The sequence below is a fragment of the Blennius ocellaris genome (genome assembly GCF_963422515.1).
Source record: "Blennius ocellaris genome assembly, chromosome: 14".
Lineage (NCBI taxonomy): Eukaryota > Metazoa > Chordata > Actinopteri > Blenniiformes > Blenniidae > Blennius > Blennius ocellaris.
The window spans coordinates 24,348,980-24,374,995 of record NC_137663.1 but is presented as its reverse complement, the minus strand read 5'-3'; the positions used below and the strand labels follow the sequence as shown (position 1 = coordinate 24,374,995).

Sequence of the window (26,016 nt, the reverse complement as noted above, 5' to 3'; positions counted from 1 at the left end):
ACCGTGTCTGTTCTGTGCTCACGCATTCACTCGTCATTAAACCACATTAACAAAATAAAACAAACAGACAAAGTTCCACATAAACTTTAGGAGCTAAAAGTGACCCGGTGATTGTGTGTCATCAGGATTAAAGACACGACGGCAGCAAGAAGAGCAGCTATTAGCGAGACAAACAAGGAAACACTAACGGGGAAAGGAAATTGTGCAGGTGAGGGGAACGAGGCCACGGGCTGGTGGAAGGTGTGCAACGCCGGCTCGGGTGCCCAGGAAGTGAAAAGCTGCCGTGACGTCGTTAAATAACCCTAACCATCTCGCAGGCGTGAAACAGGAGGAGAGGCCGAGACGCTCGGCGAGTCTCGTCCAGCACAAAGCCATAGCAGGGCAAAGAGACAAGCCAGTGAGGGCGGCGAGTTATTCCACACTCCTCTTCTCAATTTTCAAGAAATGAAAGAACTGATTAGTATGTCAAGCGATGACGGGGGGGGGGGGGGGGGGGGGGCGTGATCCGCGGCGCTGACCGATCGGACACTGTGCTCCGACTGTTTACAGCGGAAAGAAGGGAAAAACAGCCGGTAGAGTGACGAGGGGCGGCGGGAGGAAGAGGCCGTAGAGTGAGACAAAAATGTGCCGGTGTATTCTGCGGACATCGACAGAAACGTGGCGTGCACAGAAAACCTGACGCTACACATTCACACACACACACATCTGTGTTTGCAGGGCACTTTGGAGGCTGGAGGTAGAGGGCTGCCATCTGTGGCCCAGCAGGCAGAAGTACAACCCGGCTCGCGTAAACACACACACACACCCGTGTGCACACACACACACACGCGTGCGCACGGACACTATCACACCAGATTTAAATCAATTTCTTTACAAATGTGATTGTACAGATTGCTCAATCGGGTTTGGCTGATAGGTTAAGAAGATTATGAGGCATACCAGCTGCTGACATTTACACATTCTCATGCTAAATGGTCATAAAAGCAGCTCGAGATAATGCTCTTTGTCTTCATTAAAATACCACTTTATGCAGCATCTTTCATACCAAATGCTGAATTTATGTATCAGTGTTAAATACTGCAATTTCAAACACCAACACTTGAAGGAAGCCCACAATGAGGGAAGCCGACAGGTGCGGCAACTCTACTTGAGCGTGACTACTTTCGCTCTCTGACACACACACACACACACATGCACACGCACGCACGCACACACTGCAGCAGCAGAATGCAGTCAAAGCTCGCACTGTGACAAAGTGCAACACGAGTCCACAGGATCTGTCTGCAAGCAGCGGCGATCACAAACCCTGTCCACACAAACACGCGAGCAACGTGCCAGATTCAATTCTTCTGCAAACACCCGCGGCCTGCTGGTGTGGCAAATACACACACACACGCACACACACACACACGCACACACACACACACCTACTCACCCTGTGGACAGCTGGTAAGCATGGTGAAAAAGTGTGTGGTAGCTGAGATGAGGCGGGCAGGTCAAGTGTAGGTAATGGAAACCACAACACTGATTTAACAACTATTCTCTTTTACATCACTGCTTTTTCTTCTTCGCTGCGAGTCGGAGGCGAAATGAAAGCCGCCTCTCAGGTCGGTGTGGTTTACACACCGCCACGTCCAGCAGCAGATCAGCTTAGCAGAGCATTAGAAGATCATAAGCAGCCGAGCTGTGAAAGATCACAAGGCTCGGGCTTCGGATTGCATCAACGAATTATGGATCGGATTGTTTTTCAGATCCCGTCACAAGCCGGGTGGACCGGCTACTTGTTTGGCCCCAAATGAGGAATTAATTCATTAATTTTTTGGGGGGTATATTTTAAAAGCAGAAACATGAAATGATTGGGACTCATGATTTATATCTGCACCCTGAGCAGCCACGAGTGATTATCAGCCGCTTTAAAGGCCGACTTGTTCAAAGCTTTAGTTTGATCTCGTTTATTGCAAATCCACATCAAAATTTAAAGGATTGCCACTTTAAAAAGTAACTGCGTTGTAAACCTTCATTTAAAACTATTAAACTTTGCAATTAGTCTGCGGTTCGCACGCGCGCACGCACGCACACACACACACACACACACACGTAAGGGGGTGATCCATAAGGATCAACTGTGAGTTTCTGCAGCACCAACACGTAAGCTATAAATGCAGCAGACTAACCATCAGCCCACTTTAGCCGACTAATTGCCACATTTCTGTTTGTGTAAAATCCACAAGTTGTGGTGTTGCTGGAGATCAGGAGCCAACTTTTTCACGGCCTGTCGCGGCGGCTTCGTATCATTTTAGAGGAATGCAGACAGCCCCTCCGACACCCCCCCCCCCCACCCCCTTCACGCCCCAACTCTAAATTAAATCATAAATTTATGATGATTTCATTTGAAAACTTCATTCTTTGCCTAGGGGTCCTCAGGAATTCCTTGCGGGACCCCTTGAGGGTCATAATCCACGGCACATTGTGTCTGTTATAGTGTGCAGAACGTGCCTCAAGACTCCCGTTGTGAGGGATTTCAGAATGTCATTTCCCCTGCAGCCAGTTACTGCCTACGCTTCCACAAAAATAAAATAAATAAAAAGGCCAAAACCCAAGGCCACCGTTCAGTCCCACAGAGGACCGAGCATGCCTGCAATCACAACAACACCTATCAGCAGCTAATCCACTCAGAAATCCCTCCTTAATAAATATGCACTTTGCTTCTTTCCTATGTCATTAAAGGAACTTTATTAACATTTCAAGAGTGGTGAGCAAACAGGGGAGAGAGCGGGCGAAAGTGTAAATGAAGGGGAAGTTTTAAAAAGGCGATGCCTATGGAATAAAGCCAAATTGATCAAGATTATTTTAATGAAGACTCAAATTATTTTTAGCAAGAACAGATTACATTAAATCCAAGATCCTGCTGTTGCATTGTTATGACATGCCAAAACAAAGGCTTTAGTTGAAATACAAGTGATCTAATGTGCGACCCCTCGGTGCGATTTCTCATAATATGAAGAGTTCTGTAGATTCTAACTTTTTCTCAAATAAGTGGGAGCGAAATTGTATCAATCGTACAGATCACGAGCTTGTCAGATCGTCACACATTGTGGATCTTCACCTCTTCATATTTGCGCCACAGAGAAAGTCAAGCTGCTGCGGACTCCAAACCAGTCACGAGATCGACTCATCATCTTTCTTCACTTTTCCTCCCACTGCTCTCTGCCGCGCTCTTCGTCCATCGGCTGGCACAAAGCCGGGGCCGCTCTCTGCTCTCTGCTCGCTCGCACGCCACTCCCGTCGTCCACGCGGCCGCTTCCCGCTCATGCAAATGGCCCGTGGCCTTTGGCTCGCCGAGAAGACAATAAGATAATCCAGAGGGGATTTAAAAGCGAGGATGAATACAAAGGAAGGCAGGTGGGCACATTTGCCTTCAGCTGGCACGCCACGGAAATGAGGTGCCAAAGACCAGCCGTGGCGGCGGCGAAGGAGCCGAGTGTGACTGACAGCCTCCGCCTGTACGGATGACCACGGGATTGTATTGTGCTACAACGGTTTACACACGTGGTTTGTGGAATCGAGTATTTAAAATCAAGGATGCAGGATAGTCAGACTGTAAAATGTGCCAATAACTCGTGCTGATTTTAATACGTCACGATTGCTGTGAATCGGTATGTTTTTTCCCCCCCCAGCCTGTTAATCCTGTGCTGCACGCTGCACATGACCTCACGTTAATGCATGACCTGCAGTACAGCAGAAACTTGGCACCACCAACACTTGTGTGGCAGTTTCACAGTTTCACAAACTGCAGGGAATTGTTGACTGTGTGTCAGAGGTTGAGATGTCGCTCACAACTGCACACGTTTCATCCCAGAATATAATCCGTCCCGTTTTCATAAAGAGCCAATTTCAAAAACGTGCATTTCCAGTGGCTCTCAACGGGGCCTGAGGACCGGTTGCACCCTGGACCGGTCCTTTAATCCAATCAGGTTACGATGACAGACTGAAGGCGTCGGTTACAGTCAAAAAGCAAAAAGTCAAAGCACTTCAACTCTGAAAACACACAAAAATCAATAAACACAATGAGGGCTATCTCTCAGTAAGAGTGACTTATCCATCAAAGTCAGAAAATTGTAAATTCACCGCACACCTATTTTCTTGTCCCGACATCTGAAGCCAGAAAACTCTTTCTTCCCCGTTGCCATCAGACTTCTGAACAGATTCTGAACATGTTGACATTTAATCTGTACATTGCACACAATGCACATCTCACTTTTTAACTAATATTTTGCACTGCTCTGTTATTTTATTATATTTTTATTCTATTTTCTTGTGTATATACTTATTTATTTATGTATGTCGGCACCAGGGTAGACGGCAAAGTAAGAATTTCATTACACTGTGAAACCTGGCTTTTACTGTTGAAATGACAAATAAAACACCTTGAACCTTGAACCTTGAACTTCCAGTTAACTCTCAATATGTTTCATAGCTTAGTTTTAAGGCGATCAACTCGTCCTCATCGCTTCGTCCCCGGCTGCACCGATCTGCTGATCACATTATCAATCAGCTCATATTTCTGATCATTGATCCGCTTCCAAAATAAATAAATAAATAAATCTTGCATGAAGTCAAACTTTTGGTTCTTGCAAGGATTATTTCTTACTCTCACAAAACCGCTGTACTTCTCTATCTGACAAATCAACAATGGAGCGCTGCGGTGGAGGAAAGTAACGAGACGCTTGTTTCTGAATAAAACAATTACTCAGTGAGCAACATCATCCCATTATCTCCTACGTGTTATCTGTGTCCAGGCTTGCCAGCAGATGAATTTGTGGCTCGTTGTTCCAGCAAATGGCAACAAAAGCAGTTGCCCATGCAAACCTACGGGGACATCGCATCCAAATTTACCCATTCATCGCCTGAGCTGCAATAAATTAATGTGCAGTGTGCATAATAGCATTTTTTTTTTTTTTTTGTTCTATCGCAGGATTACAGATAGGATTCCCTGCCACAGTTTTAAGCATTAGAGGCATTTCAACATTTTATATCTCTCGCTTTCCACTTTTGTTACAGTCTTTGGCTCTTCACAATATGTGCACCAAATAAAGTTGTGCTCCAGCATGACATACTGTCACTACTTTATGCCTGGCTATTTTTTTTTTTTTCTTTCTTCTTCTTCTTGTTTGCTTTGAGATGAGCTGTTTTACATCACTTAGAAGTGCTGCCGCAGTGTTTTATTACTGTTATGGTAATCACTCTCTTTGTGAGTTTTATTGAGTTGCGAGAAAATATAAAACGATTACTGTCGGGGCTGTAAAAGATGCCAGATCTCTGACAAACCATTCGCTGCTTGGAAGTCAACATGCCTTTCTGCTTAGGTATGAAATGACAAGCGCATGCACAGGAACACACCGTTACAAAAGTAATACAACACTTGATGTCAGCTGTGGGCCACGGAGCCAGCGAAGCAGAGAGACATGCAGACGGAGCTGGGAGGGAGGGAGAGGGGGGAAAAAAAAAAAGAAGGCGCTGTGACATTCCTCGGATGTTTGCTGGGCTTGGCCGGCCCGCGATCTAACCACCGAGCTTCCGATTCGCTGATGTCCACTTCCTACGGCACAACAACAAGCGTCGCCTTCTGCTGGGAAACGGAAACTTCTCCACTCGTGTCCATTTTTTCCCTGCCGTACTTTTACACTGCGGTCACCTCTGGCCTGGCGCGTCCGTGGCCGGCTGCCATTTGCAGCGGCTTGTTGTGATGATCCGCGGCGTGTAAACATGTTTTGACTGGTCGTGTGCCGCCGCCGCTGCGGTGACGGGACACGCTGGCATGGGCACAGCTTCTGGCACAACATTAATAAACAATGATTGGGGGGGGCTTACAGTGGAAGACGCAGCGCGGACGTGGATGAATTGTTGTGACTGTGGACAATGATGTAAGAAAGCTTGCTCAGAAATCACGGTTCGCGATCAAAGTTTTTTTTCTTGGAAGGAGCGGAGAGGCCTTCTTCCTGAACAACAACACTACTGTTTGGTTTGCATCACAGCTGCAGCGATCAGGAAAATGCCCGACAATGAATGGCAGCGCACATTAAGCTTTTCGACTTCAAAGGCGTTTGACGGGAGAAAGGAAACAAGCCAAATGATAAGAATAAAGAGAACGCTTTTGTTTCGTGGATATGTTTGCTCGGGAGCAAAGGATGAAGACGGGAAGATAAGAGAGAACACGCGGGATGAAGAGCAAAAGGTGGTAATGGCGGAGAATTAACGGGACACAACTCCACTGTGATGTAATCTTCCTTAATGTCTCGCCACCTGACCACCGCTGGGGAAACAACGGCGCTGTCTTCCTGCCAGAGCAACACAAACACAACAAAACAAAACACGGGAGGCCCGGGTGAGACGCGCCAGCTCGAGCTGCAGTGACGCTTTACACAGGGGAGAAGGTGCTGCAGAAAACACTGGGATTAAACTCTTAAGGTCAGCGCCATCACACATGCAGAGCTCTATTACTTTGAATTGATTTCCCTCTGCTACAAATGGTGGTGGTGGTGGTGGTGGGGGCGGGGCGGGGGGGGGGGGGCTGAGCCTCTTTATGTATGTCAGATTAAACTTTGGAGGACGGGAGAAATGGGAAGAGATGGAACGACAAGTCCATGAAAAGAGGAGAAATCCGATCCTCGGCGAGTGTATCATAACCGCACGAGGATCCAGCAGGAGCCGACTAAACATAATACTGACATAACCCTGACAGCAACACACACACACGAGTGAGAGAGTTATGCACAGCAGGGCTCCTCTAATTCACCTGTTGTCAGCTCCAAAGTCACCGTCTCAATCAGAGTCGAACACCTTTGCTTTTCTGGAAAAATCCTCCCCGTAATTGTCCTCATTACCACATCCGAGTAATCACTTTGCAAAACTGCATCACGACTGACACGACATCTGTTTCTTCTGGTGAAAGAAGCACTTAGTGTGATGTGCATTTAGTTGTCAAAACGCGCACGCCGCTCATAGCACATGATATGGTTACAATCAACCGGGTGGTATAAAACACTGCAAGACCTTCTGCGGGAGAAGACCGTTTGTTACTGTTTGCTTTGGCTGGTTTGGAGTCCGGGTTGAATCGCCCAGTCGACTCGAAATAAGTAAAATGCGTTGTTCAGTTGTTGTAATAATAAAGGTTCATTACTCAGAGCCTGGGGGCAATTAGTCAGCCTTATCCTGGATTAAAGCTTGGTTTCTGCAGAGAACCCAAAGAAGCTTCTTCTGGCCTTTTTTTTTTTCTTCTTTCTCTCAAACAAGATAAAACGCTTTTTGAAAAACCTTGTTGCACTATCACTTTAAAGGTTTGACTCCGAGCGCCAACACATTCTACAAGTAGCTGAATGCCACGGCTGAATTTGTGGGCTTTTTTCTCAGGGCGTCCAAGAGAAACGAGGAAAGGTTAACAGGCCAACATAATCTCTTTGTCTTGCAGAACAAATTAATTAACTTGCAGGGAATGTCAGAATGAATATCGGAGGCGCGCCGAATCTGTTGGAATCAAGGTGAACTTCCGCGTCAGCTTGCAGTGAGGGAGCCACTGTGTGCAAACTCAAACAAACTTCACAGGTTTGGACGCTCATCCGTCATGTCCGACGATCAAGCAAAACATTAAATCCCCTTACTTGTTTTCTTTTGACGCATGCTTGTTTGAATTCACTATTGAAGCAAGCCCACAATGTGACCATTCGCAAATAAAAATCTTTAATAATAGGAGTCCTACACTATTCATTGTATGACAGCAAACCGCCTCCACGTCTCCTGCTGTCCAACAATTTATTAGCTAAGAAATAAGAAGCACCAGAGGTCCAGTGAGCCCCCCCCCCCCCCCCCCCCCCCGTCCTTCCTTCAACACTGACTGGAGAGAATACCGAGGGCAGATCTTTTCTGAGCAGTGTACATGATGTTCCCGTTATAGAGCACGTAAGCATAGTCGTTGACCTCAAAACCTTCCTCAACACATCTCGCGATCCGGGTGCAGAGTGTTTGTGACCACTACAGGTCACGTCGAGAGGTCCTTTCAGAGAAACAAGTGTCTACAGGAGCGAGAGAGGAGACGTTCACACAGTTTAGCCAGATTTCTCGAGAAAATGTTGCTCTGCTCTAATGTTCACTCCCAGCGGAAGTGAACGACTGGGCAAGCCGGAGGAGCGCTGGAGGTCGGACCATGTTTGAACAGTTTATGTGATAAATCCTCAGTCGATAATCAGTCTATGTGACGCTTGAACCAGTTTTCTCTGTCTTTATTTTATAGAGGATCAAAACGTGTCTGAGAGGTTCATCGACGATTCTAAACTGACAGTCGGTGTTGGCGTGCGTCGCTCTGTGATGTCCTTGCAGTAGATTCTCAAATAATGACAGGTAAGTCAGAGTGACGATCTCCACAGTCTTTGTCTGGATGTGGCAGGTATAGAACATGCGTCCGTTTGACTGGAACCACCAAAAACAGTAATTCGTGACAAATGTTCGGGGGGGGGGGGAAATAGGAAGACACAACTTCAGAAGGAAACTGGTGTGGCCTTCAAAGACAGACAGTTCCAACAAAACAACTGATTTGATAGGTTTTTGTTGTTGATTTGCACTCAACAAAATGACCTGATGGAAGAGAAACAAGCATATTTCTGCTTTTCTCAGAACCTTTCCTTTATCTTTGAGCTTAAACCAAACTCTTATCAAGTTTTCCAGATGTTCTTTCAACATTAAATTGAGGCACAATAAAGATTTCTTCTACATTTCTTCTTCATCAGCCCACTGATAGCTCTGGTGAGTGATACAGTGGAAGCGCTCTTAGAGCTGAGGAGATATGTGTGCCATTATTTGTATAAATTTCAGGGTTGTTGGTGGAGGAAGCTGTGGAAATGTACTTATTGATTCTGTTACAGTCACATACAGTCCTCATGTCTCTTCCAAATGCTCTTCTATAACTAAATAAGGGATAACTGGAAAATATGTGATAGGATTTTGACTCTGGGGTAAATGGAAAAAAAACATCTGATGCAAATCGATCTCAAATACATCCCTGTATATAATGAATCATTCAAACTAAAACTCTCGACTGGTGGTATCTGTGAAGCGTTCTATGCATCTATTTTTGCAGGAATGAAAGAATTTTAAAAAATAATCTTCAGGTTGATTTGCTCATAAAGTGAGACATTCAAATTAAAAGCTAAAATTGAGAGCAAAGTAAAAGAACAATGAAAAGAAAAGAAAACCATGAAGTGGCCTGCTCGGCTCAAAACAACAAATCAATTCAGGAGGTTTTTTTTGAGATTCATGACAATAATCTTCTGACATTTTCTATTTCAAACACACTATTGTCTTTCATTCACATTTTTACAATTCGTTCAAAAGGAAAGAAATTGCCATTTAAGCTCTGTTAAAAACATATCCCTCTAATCTTTTATTAGTATACCCATTCATAGGATGAATGATATTGATTCTGATACTGAGTGTGAGCATTCATACTAGTTGAAGAGTTTAGATCAGCCACATGCGCTGCTATAACATCCTGTGAGCAGAGCCGCCATGTGGACACCTCAGATTATCCAGGACAAAAGTAAAGCGTACGAGAAATTGTGCTCAGTTGTTTATATCCGTGATCTTATCATATTTGATTGTTTTTTTTGTTAACATTAACAATAAGAGTACAGACATTCCCATAGACCAAGGCGGATTGTTATTACGAGTGACTGTCAACGATAAAACTATCAAATACCAGGAGAATGTGGAGGTAGCCTAAAAGGTCAGGAAGTTCTCACAAAAAGAAAAGTCAACAGTAGATTTCAGAATATAATACGTCAATAATTTGAACCAGAAGTCACAGACACGTGATCGCAGAGTGGCGGCGTGTTATTATTTTACTTTGGCGTCCTGTTTGAGAAAATAGCGGCGAATAGTTGAGTGTCAGTGATAAAATAAATAGTGGTGCAGTTCTTTTAGTAGGAGTTGTTATTGCATTATAAAGTACTCATCTCAGTACTTGGTGTCGGCAAGTAGCCAAATATGAGTGCTAAAAAAAAAATACAAAAAAAGTGGCATCAGTGCATTTCTCTTCACCCAGCCGTTGAATGCTTTTAAGTCATCGTGTCAATAATATCGTTTTTTGCAAAACATCAAGTTTTTATTTTAGGCCATTACGCCCACCTGCACTCTGCAGGGGAGTGGAAATCAAACCGACACTTGACGGGCACCGCACAAGGAGCAACTTCCTCTCTGGGTTTATCTGGACGTTTGAGGCTACAATGCAGCCGCCGAACACTTGACAGGGCCGAGGTGAAAAGTCCAAAACCATATAAGGGATTAGCTTCAAATGTGACCATCTGTTTGAACCTCTGGATTAAAGACAGTGCCACAGGCATTGCGGTTACTTAGGAAAGGATGGAGAGGACGGGAGGGGCGAACGGCGAGGGAATGACGCCTGACGGATTAACTATGACGACTTCTTCAGACCTCCGCTTGGCCCTGTGCTCGGCCGTAGCCTGTGGTCACATGGGAACCCTGTCGGAATGGGAGGAATGCAGCGGGCGAGGGGGCGGGGGGGGGGGAGGGGGGGACAAGGAAACCGAGAGGGAAATTTAAGGACACAGGATTCCCTGCCTGAATAAGAGACGTGTCCCTGTTGATCCCCTTGAATTTCACTGCTGACACCAAAATAGGCTTCCTTAGTGCTGCGATACATAAAAAAAGACAATGGTGCCTGTTAACTTTACTAATGGGAGATGGATTCTTTGTTCTCCGAGGGCCTCTAGCTGGCATTAGAGGAAATGAGGACGGCATTCAGGAGCGGAAATGAGTGACTAATCTTACAATAAGGTGCGAGGAGCCTTTAATGGTCTCCTGTATCCTCACGCAGCTTGAATTAATCTAAATGTTTGGCTCGCTGAGCACAGTATCTTGAAATGTGTTAATCAAAGTCATATTAGCTTTTTGTAATCGCATTTGCTCAGATGTACGATACCTTATTCTGCTTTGTGATAGAAATCCATTCTTGCAAACCGAGTGATGCAAATTTATTTAGAGAGACTGTTGACTTGTTCCTGTCTGGCAAAGACTTTATGCACAAATATTGTCTTGACAAATGCAGTCAGAAAATTGATGAAATTAGCGAGGACGTGCAAATTCATGGCTAAGCACTTCCCCAACAGTCTTATTAAAGCGACACAAAAAGAGGAAATGCATTATTAAATATTGTGCAGCAATTAGGACACACAATGATGCCCATGAAAAAACTTAGGTATTTTCCTTTAAGAGCCATATTTATCTTCTGGACAGGGTCTCTCAAGCAACATGATCTATCCACAGCGCAGGGTCACATGGTTCCATAGCCTCGTCTCCCTGGAGTTTCTGTTGCTAGAGAGACTGATGAAGTAAAGGGAAAGACCAGGGGGTAAAGGGGTCGAGTGTGTCTGTGTGAGTGGGGGGGGGGTCGGGTATTTAAATGACCTGCTGAGTTGTGCTGTATGCCTGTATTAGTGTGACCGGTCTGTCTGAACACTACAAGCACAGTCACCCCCCCCCCACCCCGACTGCAAATTCCCAGCGTCTTCCACCGCGCGTCCTAATGAAAACCTCGTGTGCCAACTGCACGGATGCCCTCGACACGGGACTGGCTTTGCATGCCGATTGTTGACGAGCATGTTTGTGTGCCCGGTCTCCCTGTGTGTTTGTGTTGTGCTGGGAGCGGGGAGGGGATAAATTTAGCACTTTAGCCCCAGACTGGAGGCAGTGGCCCTTTATCCTGCACTGTCCTACTTAACAGAGTGCTGCTCTCGGCTTCCGCCTGCCACGGCGCACCAGGACTCACACACACTCACCTCCCAACACTAGGACCAAACAATAGAGGAAGAATGTGCTCACCCACATAACCCACGGTCGGGCAGCGGGGTGCAGACAGTTGCGCATGTTTACACGGGCACATTTGTTAGTGTTTAACCGTGTTTTGCATTCATTCATTTATGCTTTGCTCGTGCAATGTGAGCTGCTGCTGCTGCTGCTGCCGCTGCTGCTGCTGCAGCAGAGTGGCCCCGTTTCATAACAGCTTCATTTGTGAAAGACACTTTAGGTCGGGGGAAACGACAACTGAATGCACGACAGAGCTCACATATTTGAATAAAGCAGAGCGGTAGTCAAACACTGCTGATTGCAGAGCAGTTGGAACGCACTGTAGACGGCGTAAACGCGGAGCACGTACCATGCTGATAAAAGAAACGATATCCCTTTTGTCCGGATAAAATGAAGACATCAAAGCAGCCTGGGTTTAATGTTGCTCCGAATTTGGGTAATGCAGCCAATTAGAAGCAAGTCAACGAGTTAGTCTGCCTCAAGCTGACCAATCGAGCACCAGCATCTCGCTTCACCTTGGAAACACACCATCCCAGGGTGCATTTCCCTGCTGCCATGACAACCGAGAGGAGCTCTCCCGTGCACCCCCCCCCCCACCACCACCACCACCCCCCGCCCCGCCCCCCCCTTCCCTTGTGTTCGCTCCCGCTCTTTCTCTGTATTTTCAGTCTACCTAGCAGTGTAAGGTTTACAGAAAGAAGCAGGCTGCACAACTTGGAGCCGCCTGCACTCCAGACAAAGAGAATTACTGTGAGCTCTGTCAACACATGCTGCTCCATTCTCAGCTCATGTCAACACACAGGCGCTTGACCAATCAGCATGCACGGATCTCATTTAAGAACATCATCAGGAGGAAACAAATAGCCGAAATATCCGACGTCTGAAGGGGCGACCTTTTTGCCTTTACTGTTTTCTGTCATCGTTTGTGTACTCCACGCCGGGCTGAACTGAGAGGAAGGAGGGGCGGATAGATGATGTAAGCATTTCAACACACGCTGAGGTCTGGGGTTGAGGTTATGAGCGCCGTCAGCTGGCTGCAGCCTCGGCCAACTGGAAACTTTGGATGCGGCACAGGAGCAGTGTGATGATCGGCGGGATATCCAGTGTTTCCCGTGTGCAGAGCCGAGCGGTGCCGCAAGACGATCCCCAACTGTTTATTATTCTTAGCTCTCCGACGTCTGTGAGAGACGGCTTTTGAAGCGCTCAGAGTGAGGGCTGTTGATAAGTGTGACACCGTCATTAAAAATAAATACTGACCGGAGAGCACCACCCAGGAGGGATCCCTATTTTTGCAAGCAATGATTTATCATACGCTTCCTATCAATGCACCAACGCTTTACTCCCCACTGTCGGCCCGTTTGCACAACAAAGTTTCAGGCGAAAACGCAGTGTTTTTGCATTTTTCGTTTCAGAAACATTTCACGTTTACATGGTAGCATTTTGAAAACGATGTCAGTTTACACTGCAACGGCAGAAATCCTGTTGGACCACTAGTAGGTGCAGCTGTTTGTTTTTGTAATGAAACCACGCACACATGCCTGTATTAAACAATACACGATATACATAAACAACGTCAAGCTGTACAGTAACATCTGTTAAACTCTGCTATGTTCATAGATTCTTTTTATAGCAACTTTATATAATGACAATAAAGCTTTAAATCTGTCTCCATGAAGCAGATGCCTCTCAAACAAATTTGTGTCATTAAATGTTGTTTATGACAAACGATGTGTCAATAACAATAAAATGTAAAGTTATGAGAAAGCTGGCATATAATCAGTAGAATAAATGTAGTTTAGTTTTAAGTGTATGACAATGTCTCCTGATTGAAGTCAGGGGTTTAACTGAGGGGCTTTTATATGTGGAGTTTGGATGTTCTACCTGCAAAATTGAAATTACACCTGCCTACCAGCACCAACTTCTTGGTATGTCTTATTTAATATGAAAATGCACCGTTTTTTCTTTTCTTTTTTGTTTCAGGAAAGTTCTGTGTTTACACAGCAACATTTTGAAAGCGACGTTTGTTTCTACAAAAAATGGCAGAAACACTTAAAACATGTCATTTTCATGTAGGGCCAGTCGTGGGAATACGGACTGATAGCCATGCCACATCGGAGGTCGCCCTTGCTGCTATCGTCCATTGTGCAGAAGAACTACTGAGTACAGTCGTGGTGTGCATGCGCAGTCGCGTCGCAGTCGTTTTGCACTTTCCCTTGAAAACGCTGCGTAAACGGGGCCTCTGTGTCGCTCGACATCCGATGATCTTCACGCCGTTATAAGAGCCCATGAGAAAACTGATCGGCAAATGTTTTCCTTTCTCGAACTCCACAGATGACATTGACAGCGAAACCGTTTTATTGTGCAAATAAAATTTATGACAGAGGCGCTCTCGAAGGATGCACTACTAATAGTCCCTGACCTACTTGTCAATGAAAGGTGAACAAGGTGCTTAAAGGAGACAGATGAGCAGCAGTGCTGGCAAACAATGTTCAGCGGTCGGTTTAGGGTGTGCGTTATTGAAGGTGGGGGGGGGAAGGAAAGGTGTTGCACAATGAAACAATGTACAGTTTAGTGCACTTTTCTTGGGACAATAAACGTGGAAATTCCCGGGAAATTTTCAAGCCCGCTCCCACTGAGGCCAGCCAGTCGCTGGTCGTGATGTAACATTTCAGCACTGTTATTAGATGCAGCATCATGCCACCCATGAGCATCAAGTCTCCCCCCGGGGTGAGCGCTGCTCTGTGGCAGCACAAGTAAGACTAGCTCCGGCATCTCCAAGGAGACAAGATGCAAAGGAGGATAAGTACACAGGACTTGGCTTCTGTACTCTGAGTTACTTTGTCCGGCAGAAACAGAAACCGACGATGCCCGAGCCATTTAATAATTGCTAGCACCCCGGCCATGGATCAACAGCGGCTCAGGAAATGCTTCGCTGTCACGGCCCACGGCCCACTGCTCGGACCACAGCGGCAACATCAGACAAACAAAACGGCACCGAGGGGTCCAGTGAATGTGGTTCATTGGCGCTTTGTTTGCCCAGGACCGTGCCAGAGCTCACCAAGAGGACAGAGGAAAAACATCCTTGACGACAACCGCGATTCAGGGTGGTTGCACCACTATTTATAACCTGCCCAGTCTGCTCCGTGACAGCAGGGGGGGTGGAGGGAAAGGCAAAGGAGAGAGAGGGGGGGAGAGAGAGAGAGAGAGAGAGAGAGAGAGAGAGAGAGAGAGAGAGAGAGAGAGAGAGAGAGATGAGAGAGAGAGAGAGAGAGAGAGAGAGAGAGAGAGAGAGAGAGAGAGAGAGAGAGAGAGAGAGATGAGAGAGAGAGAGAGAGGAGAGAGAGAGATGAGAGAGAGAGCGAGAGAGAGAGAGAGAGAGAGCCAGACACAGACAGAGGGTGGCCTGTGAATTCCAGTGCAGAGGAAAAGACCATTGTGTTTTTGTTTCCCCCCCCCCCTTTGATTGAGGCTCTGTGTGATCAACATACTGGGTAAAGATTTAACAAACTGTGCATGTTCACAGCTTAAGAGAACACCAGCTTGATCCTGATATTATTCTCCATGGTCTTTTGTGTTTTATTATGCCATTAGAATTGAAGTACGCTCCACCTGTTGTGAGAGATGTGAGCGATCGTAGACGCAAGGCTGTGAGAGAAGTCTGCAGAAACACCGTGTCCACGATAGAGACAAGCTGACTGGAGATAGCAGGCGTTCTGGTCATTGCTAACGTGGTCTGCACAGCTGCTCTGGCAAACACGTGTCTGTGCACACACAAGATTATGTCTGCCACTGACGGCAAGTTCAAAAACAATAACAAAACGGATACACGCAGAGCTTGGGAGCTCGCAAAATGCCGAGTGAATTACCTTGCAATTGTCGCATACGTGCATAAACAAACGCGAAGCGCCTCACGTCACAATGGTAAAGCTCCCCATAAGAGCTTTCAAACAACATGCCGTATGTTCAAAGTGGAGGTTAATTTGAGGCAGAGGGAGTCGGGGAGGTGGTCGATGTGTAATGGCAAAAACAAAAAGAGAAAAAAAAAAAAAAACTGCAGTGGTCACTTTATCCTCACTAACCACGTCTCCATCTGTTATCAATACACCCAGACGGCAAGAAATCCAGCTCAGCAGATAGCTGACTGTGTACACAAACACACTCCACAAAGAGGAGAGATAGGAGGCACACCGGCAACTCTTTCAGCTTGTTTTTTTTTTGGTAAACTCATATCACAACTGCGGTGTCGTGTAAGAATGTGGCGAGCTGATCCACCTGATCGGTGCCGAGTCCATTCCAGACGCTTTTCAGAAACATCAATAATGTTAGATGAAGACGGATCTATTGACTTCTGTTGTGCCTTGTTTATGGCAGATATAAAAAGAGCCTTTACACAGCTACTGCTGAACAATCACTATTCTCCCATGGCAGAAGTAAAAGTTCACAGGTGAGGGGAAATGATATTTGCTGCAGCCTGGTACCAGGTATTCTTGTCGGGAAATTCACATCCCTTGAGGAGGCGACTGGCTGTGCCTACATGGACCGCGAACAATCCAATTAAAATCACGTTATCTTGACGCCGTTTACACAACAACGCATCAATTTTGTGTTTTTCGTTTCATCTACTTGTCTGTGCACGTTTTCCCGCGTTTACACGACAACTGAGTTGGAGTGTTTTTAAAAAGTTCTACCATGGGAGCAGTTTACGAAAAACTTGCGATTTCAGTGTCTTTGAGCACAGTTGTGTAAACAAGACACCCAAGATGGAACAAAAGTTGAGTAAAACAGAGAATAAACATTTCTATCTGATTGGAGGACGTGGTCCGTTCAGTGTCCATGTAAAAGGTACAGCAGGTTGTGATTCTTACTGCACAACTTTTACACTGCTGGAAGATTCAATAGTGGCAAAGCAGGACCCAAAACTAGCCTTGTAATCATCTCTTCTTGATCACCTTATTCAGTGTTGGAAGTGAAAACGACAATCTTACATCTCAATCGCACGGAATTCAATCACTGACGCAAAAGTGACGGTATAAATACAGCCACAGAAAGAAAATTGCTCGATTTAATATCTCATTCAAGGACAGATTACATGTTTCCCTTGAAATAATTACAGCGGCTTAGGTTAACACTCATTCTGTATTAAAAAAAAGAAAAAGACTTGAAGAAGCGGTGTAACTGATCCACCCGCCAGTGACCACTTTCTTTCAAATGTCAACACTTTTATCTTAAAAGATGGCTTTTATTGGCATGTTTCGCCTGCCACTTACCAGTGTTTGAGATGCAAATTATTGCTTACAGGCTTGTGGTTACAGGCATTTCTCGAAGGCTGGTATTTACATAGTTACCTCCAGTAAATAAGAAAACTATAAATAGTATGCTATGAAAGCGTAAACTAATTTTTCCTTCAAGAGATCAGACATTTTGAATTACCTGCTATTTGCCTACCACTGTGCCGGGTTAAATACGGGCCGTGCAGCCTAATGTTACAATATCGTCAAGATTTGCTCTGAAGAAATCTGCCCGTTCACCGGATCCTATTAATATGAGCGTCTATTTAGAGTAGCAAATGTCAAAACATGTAATGTCAAGTGTTTAGTGGGCGCAGAAGCCCTAAACCGAGTGTGGATTTAATAGCGTCGACACCGAATAGCACATAAAACTGTAACCCTGTGCGTCCGTGAGGCAGCGCTGCGCCGGCTGAGTGGTGTAACAGCCTGTCGGAGCCCAACAGCAACCAACTTAAAGAGTGACATAAAAAGCAGCCAGAGTTCAGGTGCTCGTGCAGACCCCCCCCCCCCCCCCCCCCCCCGCCGCCACGGCGGAGAGCCAAAACAAGTGCTGCCAACGTACCTCTTGTTGATGGGCTTCTCGTCCTTCTCGTAGGGCTTGACAAACCACTTGCCGATGCGGACAAAGCTTCGATTCATGAGGCAGCGCTCCAGCAAGTTGTGGATGGCTTTGAACAGCAGCGTGCGACACTCGTAGGAGAGGCCGTTCTCCCAGAGCCCATCGTCCTCGGCTGAAAGACACAAGAGGAGTGAAGTAATGAGGAAGGGGGTGAAGAATTGAGAGGGCTTCCCTCCCCCCCCATACACACACACACACACTTTTATAAACCTGTAAGAACTCTCCGGGAAAAAGCATGTCAATCGCGAGAGCAGAAAAAAAAAAAGTCCATTTACAACAGTTGCTGCTGTGAATGGGAGGCGGACAGCAAAAAGCTGGGTAACACTTGGCACACTCAGTAATCGGGATATCCATCAGTGTTTACAAGATGACATATGGGAGTGCCAACTGTCACATCAACCACATTGTCACGTTATATATGACATAAGCTTAAAAAAAAAAGAAAGAAAAGAAGAAAAAAAACCTGCTTCGACAGCTTTGCCTTGTCGAGTTACTCTGGTTAGATGAACTTGTTGTGCTACGAATGTCCTCTCCTATCAAAATAAACTGCTAATTGTGATCGGAACCGTTTTTATTTGGTTAATTATTACATGATTAAACTCAAAGCGGCGCTGTTACAGCGGAGTCTGAAGCAATAGCGTGAGGCAGCTCGCCTCCATCTGAATCCATATCGGAAATGTAGCAGAGTTAATAGTGGATGAAATATCAAGAGGCTACAATATTGCACCGGGCTGATTTCTGGCTCAGGTTTTCCGCCACAATGCAACGTGCCCAGTGATATTACAGCCGTCAGCACAAAGGGGTTCGTTAGAAATGTGCTGCAACAGATGCGAAGTTGCATTAAATCTGCAGTTTAAATGTCAAGAAATTCTAAAGTGACACAAATTGGGGAAAAAAAAAATAAAATAAGTTTTGCATTTCCTATCCTGACTGCTGAGTCGGGTAAATCCAGTTAGCCCTGAAGCTACTTTCAGCTTTAAACCTGAAAGGGAAGACAATACGTTTCCCCCCACCACCTTCTGGCCCCAGTGTGGAGGCTGCAACCAGAATAACAATCGTGGATAAACACAACTTTCTGAAGACTCCTGGTTGTGTATTTGACCCACATCTGCCTTGCTGAACGGAGACTTCATCCTGCCCTGTAGTTAAACACATGATGTTGCGTTGAAAGAAAACTCCTTTACCGCTCTCCCTCTTCAGTTAGGAACCCAGTGACAGGAGTCTGTACTTATTTCAGTGTGAGTGAAGAATGACGGTGACACCGTATAAAGAGTAAGGCTTGTGTTTTATATAAAAAATAAAAAAAAAAAGCAATTTATAAATGTCATTAATGCTGAAATATTCAATACAAGTCACTGTGATGCGTTTAAATGTGTGGATTCCTGTAAGTGAGGCTCCGTTTACACAACGTTTTCAAGCAAAAACACAAATCAACGGTGCTGGGCGTCACTGGAAATGCACATTTTTGAATACAGCTCAAAGTGGAACTTTTCAAATTGATTGATTTTTTTTTTATGACAGTTTAATCCGATTCCTGACCTTTATACATTGAATCCGACCCGGCCTGTGAGATAACTGTGCAGATGCAGATAGTTGAGTCATTTTCACTTACAGCAACATTAAAAGACAGATTTCACTATATCTCACACCAGGATACATCCTTTAAAAACTGTTGTGATGTTGAAATTACACTTATTTAAGACATGACATTTTATTTATTTACACTGAAACATTTGGTTTTATGAACATTTATGCATTATTTTTCTGTCATCTCACTGGTCTGTCCCTCCCAAGCTTCTCCCTGAAGTAAAATAACTATGACTATTTTATTATTTTTTTTAAACCATTTTCTTTTGAGAGAATTCGCGTGTTTATTTTGTGCAGTTGCTGGTTAATGAAAGTGCCTGTGTTGCAGTTTGTACCAGTGGCTTTGACCCAGAACGTCCTTGTAGTAAAATTTTAATAAGAAAAAAAAAAAAAATACTGAGTTTGTATCGTATTTTGAGAATATCAAGCGCCACTTGAAATTCTGTGTGAACGGGACACGAGCGAAACCATAAGTAGGTAGAAATAAAATGTAGAGTTGCGTTATACACGCACTGATGAAGAACGGGGAGAAGGTTGATTATCTGAGGAGTTTCCTGACATGCAAAGCAGCAGGTCTAACGCGACGTGACAAAAAGACGGCCAACGGGCCACGGGAAATGCAAACATGAGTGAATTCACTGAGACAGAAAGAGGGGTTAAGTAAGAAACCCGCTGCTGCTGCTGTCGCTGCCTGCTTTTAGGCTGTGGAGGTTTCAGAGGCTTTCAGCTGCTCCGCACCTTGACTTTTAATACCAGGGTTTAGAAGTGTGAGCGGAGAGGAAATTCACAGTTCAACAGCAGCCAGGTTGTGTTTTCAATGAAGCGAGAGAAACCCACCAAGAGTGAATTTTGCTTTTTTTTTCCTCCTTTCAATGTAAAAAGCACTCAAACCTTTACAGAGGCATGAAATGTGAAGTTTAAAAAAAATAAATAAAATAAAGAAGAAGACATAAAGAAGTCTACGGTAGAGCTCTGTCGTCTTCTGCAAATTTCAACAAAATGCAACGAGAGAGCGGTTCCATTAATTACTGCCATGTTTGACTTCTCTATCCACATGCATACAAGTGACACAGCAAAGACAAATGTCCTCAAGAAGTGCGAGAAGAGAGCGAGCAAGCAGATGTTTCCACCACTGAACACAGCATGGTGCAATTAGGCAGCTAACGTTCGCTCGCGCTCTGCAGCTCGTAGAAAAATGCTGAGTACACCGAGTTGCGTCTAATTTTGCATCAAGATGGCGAGAAGATTTCTGTCGGGGACGGTTCAATGTTAGGGCACAGATGGCAGCAGCTTCAGCCACAAAGCCCGCTCAGATGCCTGCTGTTTCGCTTAGATATTCTACAAAGGTTTTGGTAAAATAGCGAGAAACCGTGGCGACTGCAGGGATCCGATTCCTGCGACGTCAGTGCATTGATGAAATAATCATCCGCAAACAACTGTGACCAGTCTCATGACAAAAACACGGCGAAGTAGTTAGGCTGCTCTGCACAAAATACCTAATTACAAAAAAAAAACAAAAAAAAAATGAGTGCATGACCGAGAGTTCAGTGAGTGGCGACTGAAGGCAGAGGAATGTGAGAAACGGTGAAACGTTCAGATGATTCACTCCCTCAGCCTATTCCACAACAGCGGAACGGTACAAGTGTGAAGACTTGACCTGTATCGTACAGCGATCTGATTGGCCCTGTGACACTGTGCCACTGTTCGCAGAGCACGAAGGGTTACTGAAAGATGAGCATGAAAACTACACGAGTCCTGTGGCATGAACAGCGAAGCCTGCCGTGCACAAACGGAACGTCTTTGGACGAACTCTCGGCGCTTTTTGCCGGTGGCGTCAGTGAAATTCCTGAGAAGTACAAAACGACTGCCGAGAATCAGTGGAACCCCGCACTTTGCAAAGAAACGTTAGTTTTTCCCTGTAATCTTTCTTTTGTGAGTTTTAGCTCTTTCCAGCGACAGAGATACTTGGTGAGGCTGTTCCAAATTAAAGGAGATAACATGTTGGACGCAGCCATTTCCAGGAAAGAGCCGATGATGCTATGAAAAAATAAAATAAAATTATGCTTTAAAAAAAAAAAAAAGGCAAAAAAAACATTTTGAACATCTGTTTCACAACTGCATGGAGTTATATTTTAGTCTGACGGGACTATAATAACTTGGCTCATTCGACGGGTCTAAATATAACGAGTCGCCCGCCAAACTTCTACCTCGAGTTGCCTGGGATGAAGCGGCGCTCCGGTAGAACCCGTATCAGAGCTGCTTTCTGAATCGCATTCTGTGCTTGCCCCAACGCTGGCCTAATCTCATTAACAGCCACTGCTCACATCTTACAGCACTTAAGCTCCTTTCAGTCAAGTCCGCAGCAAACATCTCCCCGAGCGTGTGAGAGCAGACGAGAGAAACGGCGAGTGTGACCCACCCTCAGCGCGCCGCCGAGGCAACAGATAATCAAGCGTTGAGTCGAGTCCAGCTTTGCCTTGCTTTCTGCTAAACTTTTAAGGCAAGTAAAACAAGTTGGTTTGATCAATAAAAGAAAATTGGGGACTTTCCCGCCGCTGACTGAGGTCAAGCGCGGCAAACAAAACACATACGTGTGAATAAGAGAGTGCGTCGAATGAAAAACAAGCATCGTCAAGGAGGGAAGTGGAGCGAGGAGCTGACGCAGAGGAGAGAGGTCACCAGGCCCCGGGAGCATTCGGAGCTCGCATGCAGTGGTTCAAATAAATTAACAATTTACAATTTCATTTATCTGCAAATATGTCGTGCACATCAACAATCGCTTCCTGACACACTTCATCTTGGCCACGGACCGAATGAGTAAAGTCAGAATGTCCCATGAGAATACAAACTGCAACTCAAGGGACGAAATTGATTCAGATGCTGGAGATCATTCATTTTGAAGGAAAAACGGTCACATTACGAACTTTTTTTCACCAATTCCCAAGATGCAAATAAATTATCGGCCCCCCCCAATCTGACCAAATCCACTTTGAAACATCACAGCTCGACTGGACATAGCAGATTCAAACCGCTGCAGCCAGCCCGGCCAAAAGAAAACAACCTCAGGCGAGGTGCCAAGCAAGGGAGGCTACACTCAAAGATTTTGAAGAGAAACAAACCAATTCATCAGGTGCACAAATATCTTAAGGGAAAGCACAAAAGCAGGGCCAATGCAGGAAACAGGAAGGAAAACAGCAATTTCCCATTAAAAATTAACAGCGACTGCAGAATAAAAATAAATCATGTCCAGTATTGAACCCAGTCCACTTTCTAAAATATCTGGGATGAAGCATGCGTGGGATCGAGACTTCTTTTTTTCTTTTTTCTTTTTTTAATAACCAAGCCTGCTTAGAGTGTTTTAGCAGCTGGTCCGGCCGTCCTGAGAGACATGGTGGGCAGGCGGGCAAAAATTCAACGAGGAAAAAGTAGGACCACCAAGGCACTGACGGCAGATCAGGAGGAAAGGACCAGTTAAAGCTAAATAGTATTCAGTTTCCACTCACAGATCGCAGTTCAGCCTAAATGATAACACTGGAAAGTTGGTAAGACTCGGGAGAGTAGTAAAGCCAAGAATCTATGACGGAACAAAGATCTGACAAACTGTCCTCCTTCGGCCCTTTTTTGCGAAACTGGCAGAGGAGCTCCCTGTACCGACTTCAACATAATCTGCCATTGTGATCCCATCTGCCCCTGCCTGCCAAGACTGCATCTGCCCCGTCAGTCCCCCCCCCCCCCGTCTGTCGCCTGCTACTCCTCAGGCCCTCTCTCGAGCGCCGAGCTGTACTAAAACAAGAGTCTGGTTTACATCAGGAGCTCCTGACGACCCCACGTTCATCATGCGAAGCCCTCGCTGCACCGTTCTCCGGGCTGCAGTCAGAATCTTGGCATTCCTTCCCCATGTACACATCTGACTCTCACTCACTTAAAATAATAATGTCTTTTCCCCGAGACTTCCAAAGAGTTTGAAAAAGCTGAAACGCGAGAGGCAGAGCAAAGTCCCAGAGTAGATAAGACTCAGCTTGGCGATTTTTAATGGAAAACTCCCCCTTGACATGTGTCTATGGACTCGACTGTCCAACAACTACACGGTAACTACTCCACTCAGGGTTCAGGGGAAGGGAAAACATACTAATTCCAAAACACTTAAAAAAAAAAAAAAACATAAATAAAAAAATAAAACAAATCCAGAGAAACCCCTCAACATGTTTGTTTTCCATGTTGCACTTGTCTTGCTCAGTCCCCCGGTGACACCCATTAGCCTTCTTTGGGACACAAGCCTCAGCTCATATTAACATTAATCCACATCAAGCCTCTAAACATGCAGCAGCTTATGAGGTTTGCCTAAATAGGTAACCACTTTTCGCTCCCCGAAGATCACAAATTATATGCAAGCGGTGCCAATTTAAAAAGAGCGTGTGATCATATTCAGAGCCAGGCCTGACACTCCAGCTACATGAAATAATGAGTGGCGGAGTCACGGTAAACATGGTACAACGAAAGGAAACGGCACGGTACACAAAACTAAGTGGAAGCAGTTGTACTTTTAACGACTTTCTTGAACAGCTTTTATCATTTAGTGGGGGGGAAAACCGGGATGTAACGAGCAAATATCAACAAGGCTTTTCATGAGGTTTGTGTTAGTATAAATAGAGGTAATGGGTACGGGAGGGAGCCGTCTCACATGTGTAACAGTGTTTAGCGGCAGCATCGGAAAGCAAAACATCCACAGTTTGGAACCGAGCTTCCATGTACCCGTCGGGGCGAGCCAAAACCCGAGAACCGTGCAGAGATACCGATATCCTGGAACACAATTAGACCGAACGACGTGACTTCAGAAAGCTGCACGTTCAGACAGACGTTATACTGTAACCCGCCGCCTTTCTTCTATTTCTGTTGTTGCAAATCTCCCCGTCCTTGATTTACAGAAAATACCGCTGAATTAGTTCCTTTTCATATGAATATCTTTATGAGTTGAATGCTGAACACTTCGTTGAACCGTCATTCTGGGGGTGACATTTAAAATTTTCAATACACATTTAATATCGGAACCAAATTTGAGTAAATAACGTTTCTAACTGCAGGATTTATTTCTTTTCTGTATTGGTAATTAAATAAAAGCAATATAAGTAGACAATAGCAATTATGAGGTATTTAATCTAATTAGTCGACTAATCCTTTTAATGTTTGATGACTAGTCAACTATCAAATATTTGTTTGTTGTGGCCTTGAATAGTGATGTCAAAGTGCAGTGAAAGCCTCTGAAAACACAACTTTTGGATGCTAATTTCATTGTTTTCAGTGTTTCTCCAATGTCCATGTAAACGCTAAACTTTTCTGAATGGAAAACACAAAAACAATACTTCTCACAAAACAGTGTTGTGTAAATGGAGTTGCCGTGTAAAGCATGTATTAGTATTTGAGTTGTAGAAGACAAGACAGTCCGCCACATAGACCAGTATTGATACTAGACTTCTAACCGGATTTCTGATACATAAGCCAGGAACAGTCATGTCTATTGATAAATTCAGCAAATAATCCTCTGAAGGATGAAAGCTGCTGGTTTTATAAGGAGTTACATCTTCCTATCAGCAGTGTGTTTTATAATACTGCACTATTTCTTTATCGGGATGCAGGCAGACACGTTTTGTGGGTTATTTTAAACTGGCTGATATCTCGGCCAGTTCTCTTCCATCTCAAGTGGACTCCCTGGTAAAATAAAAAAAATAAATTACACATGAGCTTGTCACTTGTTTTATTATTTAATAACTACAAAACAAGAAAAGAAGACTAATTAGTGCTTCTCAGACACACACACACACACACACACACACACACACACACACACACACACACACACACACACACACACACACACACACACACACACACACACACACACACACACTTTAAATGTCTCTGGCTCAGTGATCCACTTGTTTCCTATTAATTCCCAGAGCTTCAGTTTGTGACCATAATGCAAAAAAAACCGTTTTAACCCCGATCAGGGAATAAATCCACTGCATTCATGGGGATGTGGAGTTTCGCTCAGGTGAGGCTGAGCGAAACTCAGCATGCAGGTGCATCTGGTCGCACCTGCATGCGACCAGATGTGTGAGCGCTCGGAGCTGTGGGGCACGGCGGGCGGCGGGCGGCGCGTGGGGGCGAAAGATGAGCGGCCTCATTTGGACAAAGATTTATGGGCTCGGCCGACGGTTCGGACACTCGCGTCTCCGGCTCCGCTGAAGCAGACCCAGATGAGGTGACCTTTCTCGGAGCTCTAATAAGAAACCTCACAGTCGGCTTTACATAATGCAGATGCACAATACAGCGGCGGCCCTTTGCTGAGCACACGCAAGAGCGTGTTATAAACAGATGATAAAGTTAATGAATTTTGTGAAAGCTTAGGAAGATTTTAGAGGTGCCCCCCCCCCCCCCCCCGCCCCCCCTCCCCCCCTCCACACAGTTGCTCATCTGTGTATAAGCAATTAGAGCAGCAGTCAGTCATTAAACAGCAAGATTAATGCCTTGTGATCAACTGTGCTCAGGGGGATTCTACCAAGTCTGGCCAGAAGGTTTTCTCCTCTCCTCCACTTCCTCCTCCTATTCCTCCTTATCTGCAAGGAGCGGGAGAGAGAGAGCGAGAGGGAG

At 45.2% G+C, this 26,016-nt stretch overlaps 1 protein-coding gene across 1 annotated transcript in view; it reads right to left on the bottom strand.

Annotated features, from left to right (window-relative positions):
* Positions 1-26,016, bottom strand: part of med13a (mediator complex subunit 13a) — an 86,672-nt gene that overhangs the window by 44,094 nt on the left and 16,562 nt on the right. Inside the window, exon 3 of the mRNA XM_080508853.1 lies at positions 17,725-17,893. Coding sequence (XP_080364979.1) covers positions 17,725-17,893 — 169 coding nt within the window. The remainder of the gene's footprint in view (positions 1-17,724; positions 17,894-26,016) is intronic.